We start from the raw sequence: 26549 nt of genomic DNA, 5'->3' as shown, positions 1-26549 counted from the left end.
GTGATGCAGCTTGATAGGGCGCGGAGGACAGGCTCCGTTCTTCCCCAGGCAGAAAACTGACTTGGGGGGGGGGGGCTAGACCCTGCCATTACCCGGCGCATCCTTTCAAGAACAATTCCTCTTCCGCAAGAGAAGGCCAGCTCCTCTTCGCAGGAGGAACTCTTCCAACGCTTCATATTTTATTTTTGCACGGCCAAATAAATAAATAAATCTGAAGATCTTTGCAATCAGATGGGGGGGGGGGTCGGGCGGAAGGAGCCCACCCACGTTAAGGGGAGGCAGGTGCCACGAGGCAAACAGTGGGGATGGGTGGGGAAGGAGGGGGCGGAGTCCCTGGCCGGAAGTGCCTCTGCTGACATCGCTCCCGCCGGCCGGATCGGTGTTGGGGGGAGTCCGGGGTGCGCTCCGCTCCGCTCCTCGTCCGGAGAGTTTGTAAGTGATGCCGGAGCAGGGGGGCGCAGCCTGGGGGTGGGGAGCGGGCCGGCGATCCCTTCTCTCTCTCCCCATTGCGAGAGCTCGTAGGGGGCGGAACTGGGGATGGAGCCCTGCGCCCCAAAGGAGGGATTCAGGATCGCCCCGGTCTTCCCATCCTCCACTGAGAGCGAGTCGGGCTCTGATCATGTACCCGGCTGAGATCTGACGCACCCGGTTGCCATCCATCCTGGAGGGAGGGCAGGGTCTCCATTCCCACTCCCACATTTTTAACCCCCTGGGCGATCCAAGTGGGAAAGAGATATATTTGTGGCCCCCCACGCTTCCATTGATAGGTTAGGGGCGGGGGGGCTGAACCCTTGCTGGTGGTTGTGGGCATGAAAGCAGGACACTTAAATAAAGGAAATTGTCTTCTGTGTATGACGTAAGAGGGCTGAATATACAGCAGAGCCTTTCTAAGAGTCCGGGGCATCGGCTGCTGCTGTCTTGGGTCATTTGTTGAGAGTGATGACATATACGGTGCCTCTTGCATCATGCCCAGCATCCTTGGTGCTGCGCCCACCTTGTGTGAAGTGTCACGCACAGTCCTAGAATCATCTGTTGGCATATATCTAGGCGGAAGCTGATTGATTTTACGATCAAGGCCACCAAGCGTCTAGCAGTGCCGTCAGACTTGCAGTGTTTTAAGAAAAGTGTGTGCAGAAATAATGCTTTTTAAGATTAAAAGAAAGAAAAGGCAGGCGCAACACAGCTTCTGCGAGAGCAGTTTGCATCCCATCGCAACCCCTGCTTTTATGCCTCTTTCCCCCATGATAAAGGCTATTCTGCGTTTTTGGAAAGTTGAGATAAGTTCCTTGTGAGAGGGCAGACTTCAAAATTACTATAAAGTGAAGGGCAAAGTCTCATTCTGGATGCAAAATGTTTATCAATCAGGCTTGCCATAAATACTTGTGTTAACCCTGATGCCCTCTTCTTGTGTTTATAAATGCGGGTGCAGTTGTTACACCTGCATCCTACCTTTGGATGAGGCTAACCTTATAGAGGGGTATTTTAAAGGGTGAGCTTTCTCCCACTTTTCTTTGGAGTTGTGATGTTGCTTGAACTTTTTTTTCTTTCTTTCTTTCTTTCTTTCTTTCTTTCTTTCTTTCTTTCTTTCTTTCTTTCTTTCTTTCCATTTTTTTTTAACAACTGAACTGTCAACCAGCCAATCTCTGGGCAAGATTGCTTTTTAAATTATGTATTCTTTCTCTGTTCTTTTGACTTTGATGAGTTGCACAAACCCTGCTCTGCTGCTGGTTACTAAAATCTCTCTAAAGCTTATATACACAGATCTGTCTCTGTAACCCTTTCCTCTGTGCTACTCTCAACTCCTCTGTCTCTATCTTTATAGATCATGTTGCCTTTTGGATTAGAGGGGCAAGAGGTCATTATTTAACAATGGGTAGGAGAAAAAAGATGTGGTTTTTTCCCCTCTGGGTTTTTTCCCCCTGCTGGGTGCTGGAGAGGAAAAGCTATGTGTTTGCAGATTGCATGAATCAAGGCATTGAATTTGGGACATCAGCTGGAATTGATTCTGCCTAGATGTTGGGAGTTCAGGGTGGACACTCTTAAGGAGGTAATGTAAGCTTAAAGTCTCACTGACAAAACTTGCTATATGTAGAAAGATTCTTGTAAACACCACCTTGTATGGAAAGGAATATAGGCCTTTTATCAAAACAAAACCTCAAATCCTTTCCTGAGGTTCTCTTTTCCAACTTGGAAAGCCACTTTTATTATAGGATATAGGAACAAAGGCTCAGTGGAAACTGTGAAACTGAGTAGATACAGATGTGGAGATCATTTCTAGAGATGCAGCTGCATAGTCTGTTACAGCAAAAGTGAGTTTTGTGGTACCTTGAATAGGAACAGATCTGTGAGTCTTGTAAGTAAACCTACAAAAATGACTAGTTTGCAAGAAAAAGTAGCCTGCATTTCCATGCTGGCTGCGCTTCCTCCTCTCAGGCTAGTAAGAAAAGGTTTTTTGCTGCATTAGCAACACCAAAGTGACCTTAATGGGGCACAAGCCTGGGCAGTGTGGCTGGAGGTCCTGGGTGTTCAGACAAGATCCCCCTCTCAACTGGCTGCTGCCAAAAGGGGTGGATCACTCTATACCTCCTCTGCTAGCCCACTTGCTAGACTTTCCTTCCTCTATGGCTAGCAGAGGAGAAATGGAGCAATTCCACACACACACACACACACACACACACACACACACACACACACCAGGCTGCTTATGCACTTGTACCAGGCAAGCTGTTAAATGCAAGGCTGTATGTACTGTAATACAAGCTTTCATGCAGAATTAAGAAGCATGAAGTTGCTGGGAATTGCAGATGGGGAGAGTGCAGTTGTGCTCAGGTTCTACTTTTGGGCTTCCCGTAGGTGTCTGGTTGGCCACTGAAAGAAGTGCATGCATTCTGGAACTAGATGGGCCTTTGGCATGATCCAGAAAGGCTCTTAAGTTCTTATGTTCAGTTGGCAGGCTCCTCAATTTGAGATTATGGTTGCTTGGGAACTTCTAAAAATAGGGGTTCTTCAGCATGAAAATCAGGGTTAGATCCTAGGAAACCAGTTTAAATTAAACTAATAATATCTGGCTAGCTTAAACAGGAAAAATAAATAAAATATGCACGTCCAATTTTGGTCAGGATCTTAGCATTTCATTTTGTTTAGTGTGCTAAATAAACAGAAGCAAAACAGTAAAAAACCCAGTAAAATTAAGTGTGTGAAATTTTGGAAGAGGGGAATTTAACTGTCTCAAAACCTCTTTGTTTCTCTTGCTATGCAATTATTAATAATTGCAGCAGAAGGAACTTTTTTCTTTTCCAGGACTTTCTAGCATCTTCTAAACAGCCAATTTTTCCAACGGCAGAGATTAAATCTTATTTTGGTGCCTTTGTTAGCTCTAGCCTTTGAACCGGAATTTTCCCCTTGTTTAGAACTGCTTGATTGGATCGCTATATAATTAGTGGGGTGAGGGGGGAGCAGTAGTTTTCCTCTGAAATGTTGAGCTTGGTTGGGCCACAGCAGATTGCCAGACTAGACAAGCTGGATTTGCAGTAACTTGTTATGCTCTAAACAAGTTTTCCCAAGGGAAGCTTTCAGGACTTAAGAGTGAAATTACAGTAAGTCTAACCAGAACTGAACAGGTAAGTCTTGACATGATATTTCTCCCCTTCTTATTTATATTAAGCACTTTTAGCTAATGGATTAATATACCTGAATACCTCCATGTGCTTTTTTCACACAGTATAGCTTGAAAATAAAGTAGTAAACTGAGGTGGATACAATTCTGTATTTTGTAAGTATTTCAGCAGAAAACCTACGGCTGGAGTTAACAAGCATTCTAATGTATATTCTTTTTAGCCTATGAACATTCACTTGTTATGTGTTGTTGGTTTGGTTTAATAAACAATATGTTCTGAAAGCTATAGTTCATCCACCATGAAATTACTGTTTTTTTGAAGGCAGCAAGTTGTAGTTATGAGGACTGGAACTCGGAGGGTGGAGATTGCCATTAGTAAAAATGGAAGCAAGAGCTTCTCCTTGTGGCCATGCCAGGGGAGGAGAGGAGTGTGTGGAAGCAGACAAGTCTGAGGCTTGCTCCTGTAAAGATAGTTTATTGTTACAACTATATTGCCCTGCATAAAGTAGCAAGTGTTGTAGGACTTTGGGACTGAAGCAAGACACAAGTGCGTTTCCAGTCATGAACTTTCTATTCTTGGGTTGTGTTTTGTGACTTCACACAAAGTTTCTTCTAAAGCTTGCAGACATAGCTGCACTTGGAGTTGCTGGTGTTGGCATCTGTCTGCCTCTAGAGACAATGGAGTGCGCCTCCAGGGGTGAAGTCAGACTGCTGGAGAATCACAGTGCCTGTTGTGGCTGCAGAGACCAGTAACTTGTAACTTCTGCCTCCTACGTTGTTTTTGCTGTGTTGGCAGCACTGAAGTGACCTCTCTGGGGTGCAAGCGGGTACACAAAGACATGTGGCATTACTTGAGGGATCAAAGGTAATCATGGAAAGGTTAGCAAAGGTTCGCGAAACTATTAGCAAAGGTATTACCTTCTAAGAGCAACATTTGTCCAGAATATTATACTCAGAGACAACTTTATGCCATTGAAATTTGTCCTTAGCTTGCCATAGCGTTAGATTTCTAGTTGCCATCTTCTGCCGTTGTAGCACCAGGAGAGTTTTTTAATTTTACACTTCCCTGGAATAACTTCCATCTTGCAGGAAGGTATATTGGTGATCTAAAACTACTTCTGGCTTTGGCTCCACCCATGTTTGGAATTGGCCATACCTGCTTTTGGCTTTAGCCAAACACTTGTGGCCTTTGACTTAAAAGATTCCCCACCCCTAATTTAAGGCTCACTTCTGCTGACTTGCTGCTGAGTGGTTGGAAATAAAAACAGGGACGTACTATATCGAAACAAGGTTTACTGCTTTCTAATAGAGAATGCAGTGCAGAATCCTGTCTCCAACTAATGCCAGTGGTATATGCATAATATTTTACTGAGCTTTCTGAGGTCACATGATTTGCTTCAGATCCTGAATGAAATGTAATTCTGTGATACCTAGTTCTTTCTTTTTTTAAAAGGCAACCTTGTTATTGTTACATCCTGTGATGGTGAAGCCTCCTATTTGTGCAAAGTTTGCAAAATGTATTTCTTTTCTTCAAACTTCTGCATATTAATAGCTGGCAGAGAAAGTGCATATGCTGACAAAGAGTAGGAGAATTAAAGGATGGACTAGACGGAAAAAGGATGAACAAAAATCTTCCCCCATATTCCTCCAGCAGAGTCCAGCTGTTAGGTTAAACCTACACAAGTTGATTAGGGGGGGAAAGTCGTCACACGGCAATCTTTTCTGTTCATGCTCCTCTTGCGAAGTTTCCTTGGGAATTCACCTCTAAGGAATCAGATTTACATGTAACTATGTACTGAGGAGTAATCAGAAAACGGCCTTCGGTCCATAGTTAAATATTGAACTGACCCCTTGTAGGTAATTTCCTAAGGAGGCTTTAATATGGGGGACAGGGGGGAATTGTCAGTACAAGATAACTTGTGACCAAAAGAAGAAGAAAAAGCTATTTCATAGGTGGCACTGTGGGTTAAACCACAGAGCCTAGGACTTGCTGATCATAAGGTCGGCGGTTCAAATACCCGCAACGGGGTGAGCTCCCGTTGCTCGGTCCCTGCTCCTGCCAACCTAGCAGTTCGAAAGCATGTCACAGTGCAAGTAGATAAATAGGTACCACTCCAGCAGGAAGGTAAACGGCATTTCCGTGCGCTGCTCTGGTTCGCCAGAAGCGGCTTAGTCATGCTGGCCACATGACCTGGAAGCTGTACGCCAGCTCCCTCGGCCAATAAAGCGAGATGAGCGCCGCAACCCCAGAGTTGGCCACGACTGCACCTAATGGTCAGGGGTCACTTTACCTTTACCTGTACCCCAGACGTGCCTTCCTCAGCCTGGTGCCCTCCAGATGTGTTGAAATACAATTCCCATGAACCCCAGCCAGCATGGCCATTCTAACTAGGCCTGATGGGAGTTCTCCAAAATATCTGGAGAGCACCAGACTGGGCAAGGCTGCCCCTAGATCCCCATCCAAGCCTGCACAGTCCCCATTTGCAGCCCCTCTTCTTCATACTCCCTCTGCAGTCCGACATACAGGTTCTGTTCCTGCACAGAGCACTCCTTAGAACTCTAGCTAAGGAACTGGTACTTTTGCCCCTTCCCTTCTTCCTCATTTGGGCCTTACTGGAGGCCCAGTGCTATCCCATAATTCAGTCTTTTCTTATCCTGTTATTCCTGCTTGTTAACTACATGGACTGAACTGCTATCACATGCATTAGCTGGCTGATTCTGGTAAATCTGACAGCAAAATCAGCAATTTGTACATTGCAGAACACACACTTCCTTTACAGAGATTATATCCACGTGGAAAAAGTGGTGTGTCGAGGGGTCATCAATGAGCTCCTGACCTCAGCCTTGTTTCTATGCATGCTGCATTCCCCTAGCAACCATTTGCCGCTTTTTTGGCTGGCTGCCCTCTTCTTCTTCCTGGTTCTGCTCAGCAACTGCAGTCTTTGACAGAAAGTTTCAGCAATCATGTGAAACCATATGCCTCAAAACAGAGTATTTTGAAACTCTTAAGTTCTGAGTGGTTTTCTTTACAGTGCACGAACATAACTGGGAAGAGACAAGGATAAGAATCTGTAGAGAGCATAACCCATAGAAGAGTCCAGAGGTGCAGTTCGTTCTCCCACATCTCTGTGAATTGCTGAGATCTGACATGCTTTTGCCCATGATGACAACAAGTTGAGTTTCTTTTGCTAGGTAGAGCCAGATTGTTATGCTTCTTGCTACTTCAGTGGCCAGCAGAAGCACATCTCTTGGGCAGGAGCAATACAGAAGTTGTCCTTTAAATTTGATGGTGAGGGACGTGGTTGCAATGGAACTCTTAGAGAAAGGACACCTGGGCGGCACTATAATTTGGGATTGTGTCATCGATGAGCAAGAAAATGGTGTGTCGAAATGGAAATTAAAGCTGAAGCGTATGCCAGGCACCATCTCTTCCCCTGAGCTCTAGGGGATGAAGAGATGGAAGACATCTTTGAAGGGGAATGATGGTGAAGATTGGGCAGGGCATCCATATAAACCTTAAGGTGTATGTCAACCCCACTTTTGCATGGCCGTATTAGATGGTGAGTTTTACATCTAAGGTCAAGGCTGACATAAAGATAACATGCTTCTTAAGGCTGTCAAGCTATACAAACATACTTAGCAGTAACTTCCATTGAACACAACAGGGCTTATTTTTTGATTAGGTGCGCATAAATTTTCGCTTTAACAAGATATGGCACAGCCCTCAATCTGGGTTGCTGGAGTCCCTATGGCAGCACTTTCCTAGAGCTGGTTCCCTCGCCTTCCTGGATAATTCCCAGCGCAAGGAATATCTCCATCCAGGTCACCCCTCCTTGCATGTGGTAGGACCAAAACTGCTTTGGGACGCTTATCGTAAGATATTGGGTATGAAATTTTTGCTGCATGTTTCCCCCCCCCTTTAAAATGCATGGAAGCAGGGTCTGGTTTCCATATTTGCAAAGAGGTAGTTCACATTTGAAACATGCATGCAATTTTCACATCTTTAGCAGAGTTGAAAGTGCTTAGAGAGAAGACACCTGTGAATCTCTCTCTCTCTCTCTCTGTGTGTGTGTGTGTGTGTGTGTTTTGAAGAGGCAGAGAGAGCCTGATTACTGGCTGTCAGATCTGGTCTGCACTGGAGATCTAGAACACTTGTTGACATTTCAGCCTTCAACTTGGATTTTGTGCTGCAACGTGGAACTTTTTCATCAGCCGCTGAGCTGTAGGGTGTGAGGAGGTGATGCCTTGACTGCTGGGAGTCAGGTTGCATCAGCTCCTTCCAGGGCTCTCCCGTCTTTCTGTTGGAGCTGATGTGGCTCATCCAGGCACCAGCTCAGGGATTGGCGGCTGCCAGGGAGTCGTAATTGGCTTCAGCTGGATTTTCAGGAATTAACTCTCTCGACTCTGGACACTTCTGCAGTTCAGTTCCTTCTATCTGCGGTTTCCCTTTTCCCCCCTCCCACATCCCTGCCCCCAGCTTTTCTTCTTGAAGAGCAGGGACAGGCCCTTATTTGACATTGGGACTTTTCTGCACCTGGAATCGATGCTTTCAGAAATACAGTACTTGGATCCAGGCTGCATATGTCTCCTTTCTCTAATCCAGTGCCAGGGAGCTGAAGGCAAAAACAGAGGCTTGTAGCATCACTGAGTCATCGTGTGATGCTATCCCTTGTCTTAGCACTTCTATCGGAGTGCTTTTCTGCAAGGGCTTCCAGACTCTCTTTATCTGAAATGCTTGGGTGAGAAACATGGAAATCCTCTTTTTGCTATTGCTCTTGTCAAAATGAGAATGGGATGGGGTCTTTGGAATTGCCGTTTTCATCTTCCCTTCTTCCAGTGCAAATGGAGCAGCAACAGTTTCAGGAAGGATTGAATTCCTGCCTGAAGCAGGTTTGAAATTGAACCCACAGTACCAGGTGTCTATCTCTGGCAGATTGTGTAGTCCCTGTTAGACAGGCAGGTTCTCTGGCTGAATGCTGGAAGTCCTTGGTAGTGGTGCTGGGAGGGGAGCCAAAGTTTTCTCACTTTTCCTGGTGTGTATGTACCATATGTATGCATGCATGCAATTTGGGGAGGGGGACTGTAATACTGTACTGTAATACTTTCTTACCAAATTCAAACTTACTTAACTATTTCAAGAACATGAAATATATAGTGTGTAACTGAACACCTGAAATTGTACAGTTGGTGCTACATTTGCGAGTTTTAAAGGTCTTGGTTTTATTCAAACAATAGTTACAAATGTATCCAGTGTTGGAGCTGCAAGTTGTTCCACGCTAACCTAGGTATATCTTACTTTTTGCCAGAAATTAAAAGTAAATTGAACATGTGAAACTATCTGCTTTATAATAAAGATTTATTATCTGGTCTTAGCCTTGGTATTATACTGCAGAAGCGGGAACAAATAATATTTTTAAGAGAAAGGGCTTAGAAAATACCTAAAATAAAGACCAACAATAAATTTGGATAGTCATATATCATAAGGTTGCTATCTTGTGTACATTTAATTAGGAGCCGGCTACATATACATGTGCACTCAGAAGCAAGCTTCACAGTAATTGTAAAGAAAATTGGCTATCCTGTACCCATATTTCTGTTGTTGTTTTTTGTTTAACCTCCATTCTTAAACTGATTGCATTTCAAGTTTATTTCTCTAACGAGCATCTGCCTAATCCATAGCTTCTTTTGCACTGAGTTTCATGGCCTTCAGAAAATGGAAGGTGTGCAAGAGCGAAAAGTAGCAAATTCTTGCTGCCCTCTCATGTTAGTCCGGTGGTCCTTGGTTGTATTTGTGTATCTTTAAACTTGGTTTAGGAGGAATTTGAGTCAAGTGAAGAATCAGGGGCTGCATTGTACATTGTTGTTTCTTAAAGGAGCAATATGCTTAGCAGACTCATAGTCTGAACCTGATACGTTGAGAAGATGCTTTGTATTCTACCACTTGGAAAATGCACTCCCAGTGTAAAGATCTGAAGCATATTGCTTGTTTAATACTGCAAGTAACAATACTACCATTGAATCGTAACTCTGAGTTTTTGTAGTAGCATAACTGGCTGCAACATTATTTTCAAAAAGCATTCCACATCATTCTGGAAAAGAAAAACAATGCATAATAGATTTTTCACCTTTCTCCCAAATCTTCCACTGGAGGGAAATCCTGGGTGGCAGTGATGAGCCACTTCTCACATACTGTACTAAACTTTGCTGCAGGGCTATCTTGCAACTTGCCATGGGGAGACTGCCTGGGACACAGGAATAATGGAGAATCATGTAGGCTTCCTTGTTCTCTTGCAGACGCTGTTGATTCCATCAAGATGCTGTGCCGAGCTGCTCTTCTGCCTTCCTTGCGTTCTTCAGGACAATTCTGGCGGCAGACTGACGTGGCAGGCTCTCACCCTTGTATGTATCAGAAGGAGGCAACTGTGGGCTGATATACAACGATCTGAAAAAAATGTTTAAAATGACATTTGTTAAAAAACCAGAAGCTTTTTTGATAGGAATTTTTAGGACAGCTGCCAAAAAAAAAAGGACATTATTTATGTGCACTACAACAGCAGCATACAAGACGTGAGTGGCGCTGTGGTCTAAACCACAGAGCCTAGGGCTTGCCGATCAGAAGGTTGGCGGTTCGAATCCCTGCGATGGGGTGAGCTCCTGTTGCTTGGGCCCTGCTCCTGCCAACCTAGCAGTTCAAAAGCACGTCAAAGTGCAAGTAGATAAATAGGTACCGCTCTGGCGGGAAGGTAAACGGCGTTTCTGTGCGCTGCTGTGGTTCCCCAGAAACAGCTTAGTCATGCTTAGTCATGCTGGCACATGACCCGGAAGCTGTACGCCGGCTCCCTCAGCTAGTGAAGCGAGATGAGCGCCACAACCGCAGAGTCGTCCATGACTGGACCTAACAGTCAGGGGTCCCTTTACCTTTACCTTTACAACAGCAGCAAGAATTCTGATAGCACAGAACTGGAAGTCTGGAGAAATACCGTAAAAGGAACAATGGCAAGAAAAGTTGATGAACTATGCAGAGCTGGCAAAGTTAACAGACAAATTGTTTTAAAAGGGCAGTAGTGACTTTGAAAAAGAATGGGAACCTTTTACATTATATTTGCAGAAACAATAAAAAAATAAACTCATTGGCATGTTTTAAATAAACATTTACCATTTTATTTACAATAAAACAAGAAATTTAACAGCATGACAATATAAAGTATATATAAACAGCAGAATGCAACATGAGATGTAATAAACCAGAGATGGAAGTTGAGGGAGGTCAACAGGGAAGGGGGAAACTGAAATGTGAATGCTATGTAATGATTATAGATATTGTTATGAGAAAAGAAAATCAATAAAAATTAATTAGAAAAAAGAAAAAAGGAGGAGGCAACTGTGGGCAGAGGCCTTTCTGTTAACACTGCAGAATTGGGAATTTCTCAGCAATTAAAATTCCAGACCGAGGTGTCCTGATTCTTACTACTGTACTGCTAAAATGCGAGCAGCACGGTTTTGGCAATGTATTGTGTTACTCTGCCCCCTACTGGCTTGTTGAAGCATTGCTGCAGAAATATAGTTTCTTCAAGCCCTTAGCTGTCTTGGCTGACGTTCAGCCTAAAGGAAAAGGCTTCCATAAAACTGCAAGGAGACCAAGAGACAGAGTACGACCTCAGAATATTCTGGTCAGTTGGTCAAGTGGTACTTGGAATACTTAATTTGCTCTGCAAAGGTGTTCCTTGGGCTAATGTTTTTCTCTCACTCATTTAAAAGCTGGACACTAGGTAGAGGCAGGTGATATGTTCAGACTCCCCCACTCTCTCCAGACCTGGGACCTGGAAAAGGAGGGTTGGATTTTGGTTCAATGTACTTGCCTCTAATGCCTTTGCTGTGTGTTTTAACCACAGGTCTACTGGCGCCTAACCTGGTGTTGAGGAATGAGTCTGCTCGGGGCTGGAGTAACATCCCGTTCATCACGGTGCCCCTCAGCCGAACCCATGGCAAGTCCTTTGCTCACCGCAGCGAGCTGAAGCATGCCAAGAGGATTGTGGTGAAGCTGGGGAGCGCTGTTGTGACTCGAGGAGACGAATGTGGCTTAGCCCTGGGGCGACTGGCATCCATTGTTGAGCAGGTAAGCAGGCCGGGAGGCACTGTGGGTATTTGGCTGCTTGTTCTCCTTACCAAACCCTGCCAGGCACCTGAGTGGTTAAAGTTGTCTCCACTTTATGCTGGAATACCCAGGCACTGGTAGGCCATTAGCTTTAAGTTAATCCTGGTTGTTGCTAGAAATGGGCAGCCCACACTGTGTTTCAAAGATTGCCGTTTCCTGCTGTTTTTATTGTTTTAATTTGGGCATTTGCTTGCGTTGTACGCCACCCTGAGATCAGCTGAAGACGACTGGATTATTAGAGCAGTGGTAAACACCCCACCACCACTAAGGGGGTCTGTGTACATACCCAACAACTGTCCAGAACATCCTGCTTTTAGGCGTCATGCCCTCACATGGTCACATGACTCACGCAGGTCACATTACTCACACAGGAGTGCGGCCCAGAAGACATGTTTTGCGCTGGGGCATGTTGGAGGGTATGGTGACACCATTCACATAATAAAAACAACCACCCAGAGTGGCTGGAGAAACCTAGCCAGATGGGTGGGGTATAAATAACAAAATTATTATTATTATTTCCAAAAGTAGGGATGTCCAAGGCTTGCCTTTTGAAAAACAGGGGATCTGCATTACTTAGCTAATTGGGAACCACTGGATTAGAGGAATATTTGAATACACAGATAACAGTTGAAGGCAGGGCTTAAATGTAATGAGCAGTAGAGTGTGGAGGGGCAGAAATATGGTTTAATATTAAAACACATGATTAATATTAAAATATTAACATTAAAAGGCAATGCTTTTGAGACTCCCACCAAGACTAATGGTATTTCAGGATCTGCCTATGTTATCTTGCAATGATGGCAACCCCCAAAGTGTGGAAGTAACATAAGGAGAATAAATAATCCTCATTTTAAAGATGTAACAAAGTACTAATGCAACTCCCAAAACATCTCCCACCGAGGTGTTGCTGCAGTCATGTTGAGGCAGGAGTGCCATATTCATGAAACTGATAATAAACCTAGGGTGTTATAGGGAGAAGGCGTAGTTATATTTATTTCCCCAACATATTCCAAAGAGTAGGGATTGTCTCTGAGTCTGCCTTTTCCCTCCCAGTTACCCTGTGTGCTAGGCAACATTATATAAACCCAAGAAAGCTTACATTCTTACTGCTTTGGAGAAATGTTTTCCTACCGAATGATCGCAACAGCGTCTAAAAATTGGAAGCAAGGTAAGATGGCTTTAAATTCGACTAAGAGTTGTTTCTCTCGGGCCTGCAGGTATCCATGTTGCAAAACCAGGGCCGGGAGATGATGATCGTCACCAGCGGGGCTGTGGCCTTTGGGAAGCAGCGGCTGCGTCACGAGATCTTGCTCTCTCAGAGTGTGAGGCAGGCTCTCCACTCAGGGCAGAACCAGCTCAAGGACATGGTAAGCAAGTGGGAGAGCGACCTGGGTTCTTCGGTGGTGGTGCAGAAACCACTGTTCCTGGCTGACTTGCTCTCTAATCTTTGCAGGCGATTCCCGTGCTGGAGGCTCGAGCCTGTGCAGCTGCCGGTCAGAGCGGGCTGATGGCTCTCTATGAGGCCATGTTCACACAGTACAGCATCTGTGCAGCCCAGGTAGGGAACTTTGTACACACTCCTCCTCAGAGTGAATCAGCTGCCTTGGGCACCATGCAAGTTCTCTCTTGACTCCTGGAAGAAGACTCTCTTTCATGCTATTTGCCAGGAAGCCTATTCCAACGCTAGGGCCCCCCAGTTCAGTACATGCCAACACCTTACCCCTCCATCCCTTCCTTTGCTTTGACCAACTTAATACTCCCCCTTTCTTCCCCCCAATAAGGCCATGATAATTGCACTTCAGATTTCACAACAGGCTAGCCGACCTTTTACATCTGAAGCGGTTTGTACATCGACCCCTCGCTTTGTTTGCTTTGACTTAACAGAACTTCCGTTTCCTTTGTTGTAAGAATTTCGCTAGTTCGTTTGTAACTTGCACGCTTGGCGGCCCTCTTCGTTCCGAAACTGATAGTGGATAATTTTTGTCAGAGCAGTTCTTTTCTTCCTTCCAGATTTTAGTCACCAACTTGGATTTCCACGACGAGCAGAAGCGTCGGAATTTAAACGGGACGCTGCACGAACTGTTGCGGATGAACATTGTCCCCATAATCAACACCAACGATGCTGTGGTTCCTCCCCCAGAGCCAAACAGTGATCTTCAGGGGGTAAACGTGGGTAGAGCATTGCAGTGGGTGGTGGTTGCTCGCTCGCTCGTGGACCCGCTAACACGCTGACTCCGGGCTGTAGTGCACGCTAACGTCATAACGCTCTGGATTCTCCAAGGTGACTTGCTGCTTGTAGATGTAGTAGATCTGGCTATTTGGTGTTGCTTGTGAGGCTAGCTGTCAACTCGAGGCTGGTAGTACGACTCCTAACCATCTCCTGTTGCTTTGCTTTTCTATGAATTGCTTGGGCATTGGGTTAGCTCTCGCCTGGCTAGTATTGCTGACTTTTACAATGTGTGTTCCAGGTAATTAGTGTGAAGGACAACGACAGCTTAGCAGCCCGTCTGGCTGTGGAAATGAAGACCGACCTGCTGATTGTTCTTTCAGATGTTGAGGGTACGAGAGTTGTTCTGTTTCTGGCTAAATGGCCAATGCAGCTTTGTGATCCTTTTCAGCGCTGCGGTTCAGGAAGAGGAAATTTAGGGAATTGACTGTGAGGCTCATTGTAGTCAGCCAGAACACTGCAATATTCACAGTGCACGCTTTTAAAGGAGAAGGGATTAGTCATTGCTTTATTCATGCTGGTTAGAAACAGAGGAGCAGAGTATACATTATGTGTCTTGGGACTGCTGACAATTCCTTAGAGCTTAGAAATGGATTCACCTCTTCCCAGATCACTTGACCTGAGGTATCATATTCTGCCTTTTGCTTCTAAATTCTGACTCTGGCTATCCCTTAGTGTGATAGCTTACGGTCCAACTGGATGACTTGATACTAGCAATGCAGTCCCTATGGTTCAGAGGATCCAGTTACCTCAGTCTTTTTTCTTTTCTTGTCTGAATGCTAGAGGTCAAAGATTTATTTTACAAATGTATGTGCATTGTTTTTCAACCATAATGATATTAAAGGTATGTAGCTCATTTCCACCGTTCCATTTCAGGACTCTTTGATAGCCCCCCAGGCTCAGATGACGCAAAGCTCATCGACATATTTTATCCTGGAGATCAGCAGTCTGTGACTTTTGGAACCAAATCTCGGGTGGGAATGGGAGGCATGGAAGCCAAGGTTGGTCAAGCTCCTCATCTTTCTGCTGTGTTTGTGTCCATTTACTGGGGAAAATAGGAGGGCACTTTGCAATATTTTAAGACCTTTATAACATGTTAATTTTCTAGAATTATTTTATAAAAACACTTTTCTGTTGCATCCTATGCCATGCCTGTGAGATAAACTACGAGCTGCTTATGGCAGTAATGAGAAACCTGTGGCCCTCCAGACTACAACTCCCATCATCCCTGACCATTAGTGATGCTGTTGGGGGTTAGAGTCCAACAACATCTGGAAGATCACAGATTCCCCATTCCTGGCTAATGGGGAAAGTTACCTCTGTTTTTTATGTCTTGAAAAAGTGTTGATCCTCAGAAGAGTTTTTACACTCCTACCAGAAATTACAGCAAACAACAATGCTCTTTTGTTTGAAAACATGCATTTAAAAATATTCTTCATTTGCAGGTGAAAGCTGCCCTGTGGGCTCTCCAGGGAGGCACCTCGGTAGTGATTGCCAATGGAACTCATCCCAAGATCTCTGGCCATGTCATCACAGACATTGTGGAAGGGAAGAAAGTGGGCACGTTTTTTTCAGAGGTGAAGCCTGCAGGTAGGTTAGCATGGTCAGGTCCATAATTTGTGGGGAACAAAGAATTACACTCATGGTGCAGAATTTTGGGGAGGCTGGAGGCAGCTGGTTACTTCAGCTGTAGAATAAAAACCACAAAAGAATTGTGAGGATGAAACTATTTATGCTTTTATTGTATGAGACAGAAGGGTATTTAAGGCCACTTTAGGGGTTGTCCTGCTAAACATTTAGGGTGTAAATGTTGCTTCTCCCATGCGCACCCTTTTCTCTGGACTTGTGGGGTGGCGTGTTCAGCCATGTTTTGATTCAAGAGTGGGAGAAGCAAAAATAAACTCTTCTAAATATTCTGTATTGAGTATGTGGTGGCCAGAATTAGCGTGATGAGAGTTAGTATGTAACCACCCTCTGCTTTTTTTATTTTTTAAAGGCCCAACCGTGGAACAGCAGGCTGAAATGGCTCGAACAGGAGGCAGGAGTTTGGCAGCACTTCAGCCTGAACAGGTAACCAGCCCAGTCAGTCACATAATGTATATTACAGGCTTGAGAGCACCTACAGGGCATTTGTAGTAAATCCAAAAAAAGGCAATAGCCCCCGACTGAAATGAACAGCTTGCACAAATGTTGAAGGTTCAAGTTTTCCCATATAATAGGTGGAAAGGATACTTTGGAAATCTGCACTAGTTGTTTTCAAAATCAAGCTTTATTTACTATTATTAAGACTGATCAAGAACATTGAGTTTCACTTCTGCAAGCATGCAATTTGACACAGTCATGAAACATCTGTGCCAAAGAGTACATATACTATATAATACAGAACAGGCCTGCTATTTTTTAAGACCTGCTGAGCTAAATTCATCCCTCTGGCCGTCAGTAGCTCAATAAAATTCCTGCTTTTTTGCCTGCCTTGGACTTCAAAACTGTGATTGTCAAGCTCCTAGTGGGTCATGATAATGTGGCTCTTGGAATCTTGTTTGGCTTAGAATCATAGAAGTGGAAGGGACAACAAGAGTAGTACAGGCTGAGAGTTGTGCATGCCTTATTCATGAGGCATGTTCCATGGGATCTTCATAGCCTAGATTAATCTTCCCCCAAGTTGCAGATATTTTGGACTCCCAACTCCATCAGTCCCAGCTAGCATGGCCCAATGGTCAGGGATTGTGGGAGTTATAGTCCAAAACATCAGGAAGGCTGATCTACGTCATAGCTCAAGCAGCAGGATCTAGGCTTTGAAACCTGAAGATCAGTCCACTTGGAGCATGTGGCACCTTCTACCATGGTTAAGATGTGGGGAGAAGGGAGGGGAGGTTGATTTTTGTAGAGCAGGTGCTCCAGGGGGAATAAATTGAGTTGCAAACTGAACTGGCAAGGATACCTATCCAGCAGCTTGACTGAAGAATAGATGAGCAGTCTTGGAGATAAACTAAAGAGCCTCGCAACTCAGTGAGAGATTGGGCTGTGGGTTTGAAGGAGCTAACAACATCTCCTATGTCAATATGGTGACCAGAGTGCTGGTCACAATCAAATGCCTGATGGTGGTTCCCTGTCTATTTTACTTCAGAGAGCAGAGATCATCTATCATCTTGCTGACCTTCTGACAGACCAGCGAGAAGAGATTCTTCAGGCCAACAAAAAAGATTTGGAAGAAGCAGAGCATAAAGGTAAGGCAGGTGGAGTCCATGTTGGGTATGTGGTGAGAACAATTTCTCATCAGGCCAAGCGGGTGATGCTGGAGATGTCTGAGGCTGCCATTTATTACTTCAACAGACTACAACGATAAGATGAAGAAATCTTAGAAAGCCTTTGGCCAAATGTTCCTTTAACATTGAGACTTTGTTTTTGTTTCACCTGAGCACCTTTGTTGTTCGTGCTACCCAAGGGGTTACTTCAGCTTCAAAACAGAAAGGAAATCTTTCTAACCAAAATCTTTAGACAGCCTAGTTTCACAGTTATCTAAAGGAACCAGGTGAAGGTCTTGCAACAAGGTCACAAAGGCTTTTCCTATTCCATAAAAGCCTATGACTTCTCCATGGATGCAAACCCAGGGATCTTTTTTTCTACATAAAGCCATTCATATGTTTCATTAGACCAGCCGAAACACAGATTGCAGGAAAGGATAATGTGATAAGTTCTTTGATTGTACTGAACATTGTCACCTTTGTATTGATTTTTTTCAAATTAAGTTTTTACTTCCATCTGCTGACTCAGTGTTCAGATTGAAGTCTTCATTTCTGTTGCTTCATTCTAATCATTCATTAAATGAAGTCTGACTTGCTGGCTTCTGCTTCCATTTCAGGAAGACTGGCCCTTCCTTTGTTGAAGAGACTCAGCCTGTCAACCTCCAAGCTGAATAGTTTGGCCATTGGGCTGCGACAGATTGCAGCATCGTCACAAGATAGTGTTGGCCGTGTCCTTCGAAGAACACGTGTAGCGAAGGATTTGGAGCTGGAGCAAGTGACTGTGCCTATTGGGGTCTTATTAGTGATTTTTGAATCCCGGCCCGATTGTCTCCCCCAGGTGTGTGAAGAAGTCACCTGAGAAAGAAAGCAAATATAACTTGCTATGAGCTGTGAAGGTCTCTGATTGTGGATTTCCCCACCTTGCTCCCCCGGGGAGGGAAATAATTAGTACTGAAAGTGTTGCCAATTGAGGTTTGTGTGTTGTGGTTAGGATGTGAATGTGTTGTAGCCGGCTTGATAGTTTGTCCTTTATTTTGTATAGTGTCCTCCATTGGGTCCTTTTAAAAAGTTGCGCAGCCTGAGTAGCCTCTGGAGCTATGCATCTTTCCTTGAAGTTTGATCAGGAGTTCCAAAGGGACATAGTCATAGCAACTCCTCTGCTTCCCAGCCAGATATATTGCATACCCACCATTAATTACGACCTTCCAAAAACAAAGCTTTAGCAGAAAAACACGCAGCATTGCAACCTTGGAAGCATTACTATTGAAATACAGCAAAGTGACAGATCTGAGCTTGATGGGACCATAACCCATTCAGGGTTTTATATTGTCAAAAAGTGAGGGAATGGTGGTGAGGAGAGGAAGAAAGGGACAAGGGGAATGAAGATTCAAAATAAGAGGTATAAGTAAGAGTAGCCACTGCATTGTCCTCTAGGTGTTGTTGGACTGCAACTCCCATCATCCTTGAGCATTGGCTATGCTGACTGGGCCTGATGGTTATTGTAGTTGAGCAGCGTAGGACACAACATTGGCTGCCTATGAAATATGGCACTGTACATTTATTATTATAACGCGGGTGGCGCTGTGCGTAAAACCTCAGTGCCTAGGACTTGCTGATCGTAAGGTCAGTGGTTCGAATCCCCACAGCGGGGTGAGCTCCCGTCATTCGGTCCCAGCTCCTGCCCACCTAGCAGTTCGAAAGCACCCCTAAGTGCAAGTAGATAAATAGGTACCGCTTCATAGCGGGAAGGTAAACGGCGTTTCCGTGTGTGGCACTGGTGCTGGCTCGCCAGTTGCAGCTTCGTCACACTGGCCACGTGACCCGGAAGTGTCTTTGGACGGCGCCGGCTCCCGGCCTCTTGAGCGAGATGAGCGTGCAACCCTATAGTCGGTCACGACTGGCCCGTACGGGCAGGGGTACTTTTACCTTTTTACATTTATTATTGTTAAATCAGAAATGGTTCACAGCACTCTCACCATACATTATAATTGTTAGGTGCTGCTATGGTTATAAATGTGTTCTTTCATGCTTGTCTTCCTCGCACTCCCTTCTTTTTGGCAGGTATCTGCTTTGGCCATTGCCAGTGGAAATGGCTTACTGCTGAAAGGAGGGAAAGAGGCATCGCACAGCAACCAAATCCTTCACCATCTGACTCAAGAAGCCCTTTCCATCCATGGGGTGAAGGACGCGGTGCAGCTGGTAAGTGCCTATGAGCAGAAAGTGGGGAGGGGCAGCACCGTGGTGACAAAACACAGGCTGGGAGGGCAGCGTCAAAGGGGGGGGGGTCAGAATCTGATATATTGCTGAATGAAAAAAATTAAAGTTCCACATATTCTGAGTTAAAAAGAAATAACGGTTAATGGTGCCTGAAAGAGAACCCTGGCAGAAAGAATTTCATTAAAGTATTCCGCCCCCCCTTTTATGAAAAGAGGAAGATGCATTTTTAATTGAAATGTGTTAGGCTGCTTAAATCTTGCTTCAGGTTGGTTGGTGATTCTTTGTGTTGAGTACCTAAAACAAATCTTTTATTTTTTGAGTTCACACATGGCAGGCAGTTCTTTGGGACTGGGCAGGGATCTTGGAAATGTCTGTAATTTGGAATTGTGATCCATTCAGAGCTATTTCCAGGCGATCACCCCATGAATGTTACTGTGCTGCTTTGGGACTTGTTACCTTCTGTCCAGGTGCTTTGACAAGCTACTTATTTTCTGTTGTGTACACACACACACAGTGTCAATTGTGCCCAAATAGCTGGGCAGTTTCCCTACTGTTGGGTATGTATTCTCTGTTTTGTCCCATACTGTGTTTATTCTTCCATGGGCAACCTCTATAACTCCTGGCGTGGTCTTTACAGGTGAATACCAGGGAGGAGGTGGAAGACCTTTGCCGTTTAGACAAGCTGATAGATTTGATCATCCCCCGTGGCTCGTCTCAGTTGGTTCGGGATATCCAGAAATCTGCTAGAGGAATCCCAGTGATGGGCCACAGTGAAGGAATTTGTCATGTGTATGTGGACTTGGAGGCCAGTGTGGAGAAGGTCACCAGAATAGGTGAGATGAGAGGACAGAGATTTTTCTTCTTCTTGAAAGGGTTGGGCTAAGTGATCGGCATGAGAGGGCATGGATGGTCAACATGCTCCTCCTTAACCTATTTATTTCAGATGCTCTACAGCAGGGGGAGGGATGGAAGTCAGATTGGGATCTACTGGTAGATCGGTAGATCAGAGGATACTTTTCAGTAGGGTAATGGCAGTTTCTGACTCCTAATTCTTTTAGCATAAGTAGCAAGAATTTTGCTTCCTAAAGTAGGCTGTTAGAATCCCTGATCTTTAGTAACTTGGATGTATATTTGTACCTTTGTCCACAGGCAATCCCAGTTCATGGGGTGCAATAGGTGACTAGCTCCCCTTCCTAAGCAATTGGCTACGGTTGGTGGATTCTAGTAAAAAAAAAAAACCAAACCAGTATAGATCCTGCATGCCCAATATCTGTGCAGCACCTTTGTAATCAACAATTTGTCCTTCATCCAGTGAGAGACTCGAAGTGTGAATATCCTGCAGCCTGCAATGCGCTCGAGACTCTCTTAATACACCGGGACTTGCTGAGAACTCCCGTCTTTGACCAGATCATTGACATGTTGCGAGTGGAACAGGTAAGTAAAGACGGCTGGAACAGGCTGAATGTGAGAGAGTGGCTGCCACGAGTTTCTGCTCAGTGAGATGCCAGCTAAGAATGGAAGCTGCAGATGCAAACCTTGAGGAGTGTCCGCCTGCTCCAGTTGCAGAATGATACAGATTTATTTTTGGAGTAGCCTTGTCTTTATAGTAGTGTGTGGCTTGTCCTGTGCATACATTGCACTTGGAGCCACATTTCTAATTATGCATCTTGGTGCCAAGGTCCTGGAAGGCATCTGTGCTGCACCTCTGCCTAGGCTGAAGAGCCATAGAAGACAAGCATATATGGAAAGCAGGTTCCTGTTGAAGTTATCTTAGTCCAAGCTTCTTGGAGACTGGAATCTTCTGCTTGTTGTTCTTCTGTAGTAGGGATGGGCAGAACTTAAAAGATAGTGAGAGGTTAGTTGCTGCGTTGGGCATTCTTGAGGGAGGACTTGGGGTTGGCTTGTGAACGTGCTTTCTCCACTAACTTGAAGCCTGAGAGCTTTGAACAACAGGATTGAATGAGATTCAGCCACCAAGCCCATAAAACAGGATGGGACTGTGGCAGTAGGCTACTGTGAGGAAAGTGCTAGAGAGTGGAAGATAATTTCCTTCCAAAGTACAAAGGAAGGGACATAGGAAACTCCCTTATGCTGATTGTCTAGCTCTGTATTGACTGTACTCTGAATATCAACAGCTCTCTGGAGTTTCAGACAAGAGGCCTTTTTCCTGAGATGCCAGGGATTGGGCCGGGGATCTTTTGTGTGGGCAACAGTGTGTGCGCTTATCACTGAGCAATGGCCCTTCTATGCATTGTTTGGCTTCCCTCTTTGCATAGAAGGTGCCTGGAGGAGGAATGTGCAGTGAAAACGTTTTGTTATTTCATCAGGTGAAGGTTCACGCTGGCCCCAAGTTTGCCTCCTACCTGACATTCAGCCCCTCAGAGGTGAAATCACTCCGCACGGAATATGGGGACCTGGAGTGCTGCATTGAAGTGGTGGACAGCGCACAGGATGCTATTGAACACATCCACAAATATGGGAGCTCCCACACAGATGTAATCATCACAGAGAATGGTTGGTGGCCAGTCTAATGTCTTGTGTGCATTTACACTCCTTGTGATTCTGCATTTGGGGACTCCAGGGTTGCCTCAGTTAGAACTCTGAGGGGCTTTTTTTCGAAGTTACCTTTCTAGGGCCTGGCACCCTCCACAATGTGTGTCTCTTCCTTTGCTGCTCTAGGAACAAACATCTGGTGATCTGGATCACATTGGAGGAGTCCAAGCTGCATATTCTTCCCCTTCCTGTATTGCCCTTCCCAGGCACTGCTGCAGGTGTGGGGAGGAGCTTTGGCCTGGGTTTCTGTTGTGTGGCTGGAGTTACCAGAACAGTGCAAGAGGAGCACACACTAAGAACATAAGGAGTCACACTATATCAGTCCAAAGGCCCATCTAGTCCAGCATCCTGTTCTCACAGTAGCCAACCATATGCCTGTGGAAAGCCTGCAAGCAGGACATCAGTGTAATAGCACTCTGTCCACTTGTGATACCCACCATCTGGTATTCAGAGGCATACTGCCTCCAACAGTGGATATTTTGGGACTGCGGGGCGGGCTGAGTCACAAATCCCACTGGCTATGTCCAAATTGCTATTTGGGTTTCATCAACATTCAAGAAACTGCAACAACTTCCATGTTCTAAAAGCAGTGCTTTTTTCTGGGGGGACACATGCCCCTAAACATTTTGTGAATCTTTGTACTTTTGTCCATATACTGTATTTATTTTTCCCGATTTGAACTATAAAAGGGTGGTTTTCTTGAGTCAAAATGAGAGTACCCCTAAACGTTTTTTAAGAAAAAAGCACTCTCTAAAAGTAACGTTGCAAATTTTGCTGGTATCTTGTTCCCTCGTTTCTAAAACTGCTTGTTGTTGAGTGTTCAGCTCCCTGCTGTTAACATTTACTTTTCTACGGAGAAGAAGAACAATATAAATGAATGGCAAGCTCATTTTCTGAGTGCCCGTCTTTTTCTCTCTTTTTTTTTTTGTTAGAGTGTTTAATTTTCCAATAAAAAACAACCAATTAACATATCAAATCATAATCCAATAATAAAAAACTAAGATTAAAAAAATCAAATTGTCTTCCAAATTGTAATTTTGATTTTACGACAATCTGAACCGCAAAGCATATCCAAATCTCAGTCCTGCCTCTCATCTGAGTGCCCGTCTTAAGTAGTCAAAACAGGACCAACCAGGAGGAAGGGAGCAAAAGCTCCAATGAGGACTGAACATGAGTAAAGCAGTGGGGAAATGGGATGGAATATCCTGCAACAAGCCATGACTGGCTGGCTGGAACCTTGAGCAGGAGCATTCCACACAGCAGCTTCGTTTGTTGCAAGTCCCCCTTGCAAAGAGACATAATACAAAATTTATTCATACTCAAGCTTCTATCCTGCCCACCGTTGCAACACAGACTGGTTAACAACAAAGCATCAACAAGCATTTTAAATATAATAAAAGGCAGCAGTGGTATAAAAAAAAATTCTAAAAGGCCTTGACTAAACAAGTGACCATTCTGTTTCAGCCCACGTTTGGCACAGTTCTATTGTAAAGCAGCTGTGTTTAAAAAAATCCTTTTGTCACCCCCAGAGAAAACAGCAGAGTTCTTCCTCCAGCACCTGGACAGTGCCTGTGTGTTCTGGAACGCCAGCACCCGCTTCTCGGATGGCTATCGCTTTGGGCTAGGTAAGGGAGCACGATGGGTGCCCTGTGCCGCTGGTGAGCAAGTTACACATTTTGTGTGAGGTTAAGAGTGTTCAAGGTGTATACATGGTCACCTTTAAAGTTAATAATATTTAAGGAGATTGACTTGGAACTTCTTTTTAAAGCTTTGGAGTATTTTAGAATTAGAGAGATCCAGGCCATCTCAAAGGGAGAGTTGGAGGTAGAGGCTACCATAAACAAGAGCATTTATGACAATGTAGGGAATGGCCTTCTCCAACCTTGGATCTCCAGATGTTGTTGGACTACAGTCTCCATCATTCCCAGCCAGCATGACCCTCGGTCATGCATGATAGGAGTTATAGTCCAGCAACATCTGGGAACCCAGAATTGGGGAAGACTGGCCTAATTCAAAGGACGTTTCTGAGCACAATTCACAGTGTTGATGCTGACCTTTAAAGCCCTAAACGATCTCAGCCCAGTTTACCTTAAGGAGCTTCTCCACCCCCATTGTTCAGGCCAGACACTGAGGTCCAGCTCTGAGGGCCTTCTGGCAGTTCCCTCACTGCAAGAAGTGAACTTACAGGGAACCAGGTAAAGGGCCTTCTCAGTGGTGGCACCTGCCCTGTGGAACGCCCTGCCAACAGATGCCAAGGAGATAAATAACGATCTGACTTTTAGAACACATCTGAAGGCAGCCCTGTATCAGAAAATTTATAATGCTAGATGTTTAGTTATTATGTTGGAAACTACCTAAAGTGGCTGGCGCAACCCAGTCAGATGGACATGTTATAATTTTTTATTATTATTATTATTATTATTATTATTATTATTATTATTATTATTATTATCATCATCATCATCATCATTATAGATGTACTGTAGGAGAGATTCAGCTGAGGCAGTCAGTGACGAAAGAGTGACTGCCGCTTGGAGTAATCTACGGCAACACATATATTTGCATATGGGTAAAGCGCAGGTCTGTGTGCAAACTCTGCATTAAGTCCCGCACAATGTGGCAATTCTGCGAGAAAAAACCCTTAAGATAAATTACTCGGTGGGCACTGAGGAATTAGCTGCTTTCCTTCAAGCATTCATTGTTGGGCTGCACCAGAAGATGAAACCGCAAATCCTTAGTTGTCTAAACCTCATGAAGGTGAAGAAGCAAATTGGCAGCTCCAGAGCTCAAATGCAGTGCAAGAAGGATGAGAGAAAGTTGGGGGGGATCTTGAAATATGGGTGAACGAGGTCTGGTCAACTTGACTTGTGCCATTAGGCTGGAGAATTTCCTTCCTGCCCTCTTCAACCCAGTTGTTCTATTCTCTGCACACAGGGGCTGAGGTTGGCATCAGTACATCGCGCATCCATGCCCGTGGGCCAGTTGGAATTGAGGGGCTCTTGACCACAAAGTGGCTGCTAAGAGGGGAGAATCACATCGTTTCCGATTTCTCTGAGCAAGGAAGTATGAAGTACCTTCATGAAAATCTCCCCATCCCACAAAGGAACAGCAACTGAGCGCCCAGGTGGGGCAAGTGCATCTTTATGGAGACTGTTACGGTTTCAGAACAGAGTCTTAGAAAGGAGAGGAACCTCCACCTTCTGGAATGCGGAGTGTTTTTGCACGCTGAGCTTCTGGATATTCCCAAGTGGTGACTTGCGGGCCTTGTTTTGCGCCCGAGTTGTTTCTCCTCACACTGCAATGCGTAGATGTTGGGTGTCAGCGTTGAAAGCACCTCCTTTGCACTTGCAGCACAGAAAAGAGGACTCTGGTACTCCATTCCAAATGATGGGGATCTTTAGGGTTGATATTGGACCTATTTATTGATCTGAATTCTTCTTTGTGGCCACTCACAAGAGAGAGAGAGATTCCACACACCCCATGCTTTTATTGCTTTGAGAATGCAAAAAATGCTTGATCATTCTGCCTTCCTTTGGAGATTTGAAATCTGAAAGAGGTTGCTATGACGGTTCTTTACAGTTCATGTCTTATTTAAAATGTTCAATCACCTTTAATAAATATTTCAGGTGCATAATGAATTTTTTAAAAAAAAATCCAAGCAATGCTTTCCATGCTAATTTCCTTTAATAGTTGACTGATGGAGTGGGGAGAATCACAGTGGTAGAACTGTAACTGTTTTTCACAACCCTTTTATGAATATTTGTACCAAATATTTTTGTTCATTTTATATAAGCTTTTATTTCCCCTGAGAAATTGAACGTATTTTTCAAACTTTATGGTTTTTCAAATAAAACTCCCTTGCAATATGACTGGATCCTACTGCTTTGTTCAAAATGATGGTGTGAGTTGTGTCCTGTTACAGATGTATTTAATGCTGACAGGGCCTGCATGGTGTAGCTGCATTTGCCTTGCCTTTGTCTACTGATGATGTGACTTTCAGAGTTCTCTTATAAAGCGTGGGGTGCTTTATGCTCCTTTTCATTCCTTCAAGCTAACAGCAACCATGGGAATTAAGTAACAGTTACAGTAGTACCTCAGAACTCGACCGTTCAGCTTCTGAAACGTTTAAGTTCCAGTTGGCCAACAACTAGGTTTTTGTACACTGGAATCAGCACTGGACGTTTGTATTCTGAGGAACATTTGAAAGCCAGAGCACTTACTTCCGGGTTTCAGGCGTTCGGGAGCCAAAACGTTCAAGAACAGAGTCATTCAAGTTCCAAGATACCACTGTATTCCCATTTTACAGATGGAGTATACAGGCTTAGGTCTGGCACTAAGGGTTGTTACCAATGCTGTTGTTTTGCTTGCGCAGTGGAGATCCTCTGGAGCAGATTTTGGTGGCGGGAGAGAAAGGGGAACGCCCATTGGACAAGTGGAATGCTGCTTGCAGGGTGAGGGATACATTTCCCATGTCGTTAATGAGTTCCTACATGGACTGTGCAGCCAGGTTTTCTAGATTCAGCACCTGCACTTGAT

General features: G+C 44.6%; 1 protein-coding gene across 6 annotated transcripts; it reads left to right on the top strand.

Annotated features, from left to right (window-relative positions):
- The first annotated feature begins 304 nt into the window (after nt 1-304).
- ALDH18A1 (aldehyde dehydrogenase 18 family member A1) lies at nt 305-25882 on the top strand. Of its 6 annotated transcripts, none has more exons than XM_081911542.1 (18): nt 305-432; nt 9911-10015; nt 11509-11732; nt 12989-13138; nt 13225-13329; nt 13764-13934; nt 14240-14330; nt 14875-14999; nt 15444-15588; nt 15995-16068; nt 17126-17225; nt 17861-18081; nt 19305-19442; nt 20098-20293; nt 20773-20894; nt 21788-21974; nt 23543-23638; nt 24948-25882. In XM_081911542.1, exons 2-18 carry the CDS (start codon nt 9931-9933, stop codon nt 25127-25129), a joined length of 2412 nt encoding a protein of 803 aa, XP_081767668.1. In that variant the 5' UTR covers nt 305-432; nt 9911-9930; the 3' UTR covers nt 25130-25882. The 6 variants fall into 6 exon arrangements, with proteins under 6 accessions (XP_081767668.1, XP_081767665.1, XP_081767670.1 ...); XM_081911539.1 differs by having other exon boundaries at nt 13764-13940; XM_081911544.1 differs by having other exon boundaries at nt 306-432; nt 13782-13934.
- The last annotated feature ends 667 nt before the right edge of the window (nt 25883-26549 follow it).

Source organism: Podarcis melisellensis, assembly GCF_964234715.1.
Source record: "Podarcis melisellensis genome assembly, chromosome: 5".
Lineage (NCBI taxonomy): Eukaryota > Metazoa > Chordata > Lepidosauria > Squamata > Lacertidae > Podarcis > Podarcis melisellensis.
Note: the sequence above shows the minus strand (reverse complement) of the source record. Positions and strands in the feature narration are given on the sequence as shown.

Coding starts and splice junctions, on each gene's coding strand:
- ALDH18A1 (XM_081911539.1), top strand. CDS start 9,931: ATGCTGTGCCGAGCTGCTCTTCTGCCTTCCTTGCGTTCTTCAGGACAA. Junction 18,082..19,304: donor GGCCCGATTGTCTCCCCCAG/GTGTGTGAAGAA, acceptor TCTTTTTGGCAG/GTATCTGCTTTGGCCATTGC. Junction 23,639..24,947: donor TGGCTATCGCTTTGGGCTAG/GTAAGGGAGCAC, acceptor CTCTGCACACAG/GGGCTGAGGTTGGCATCAGT.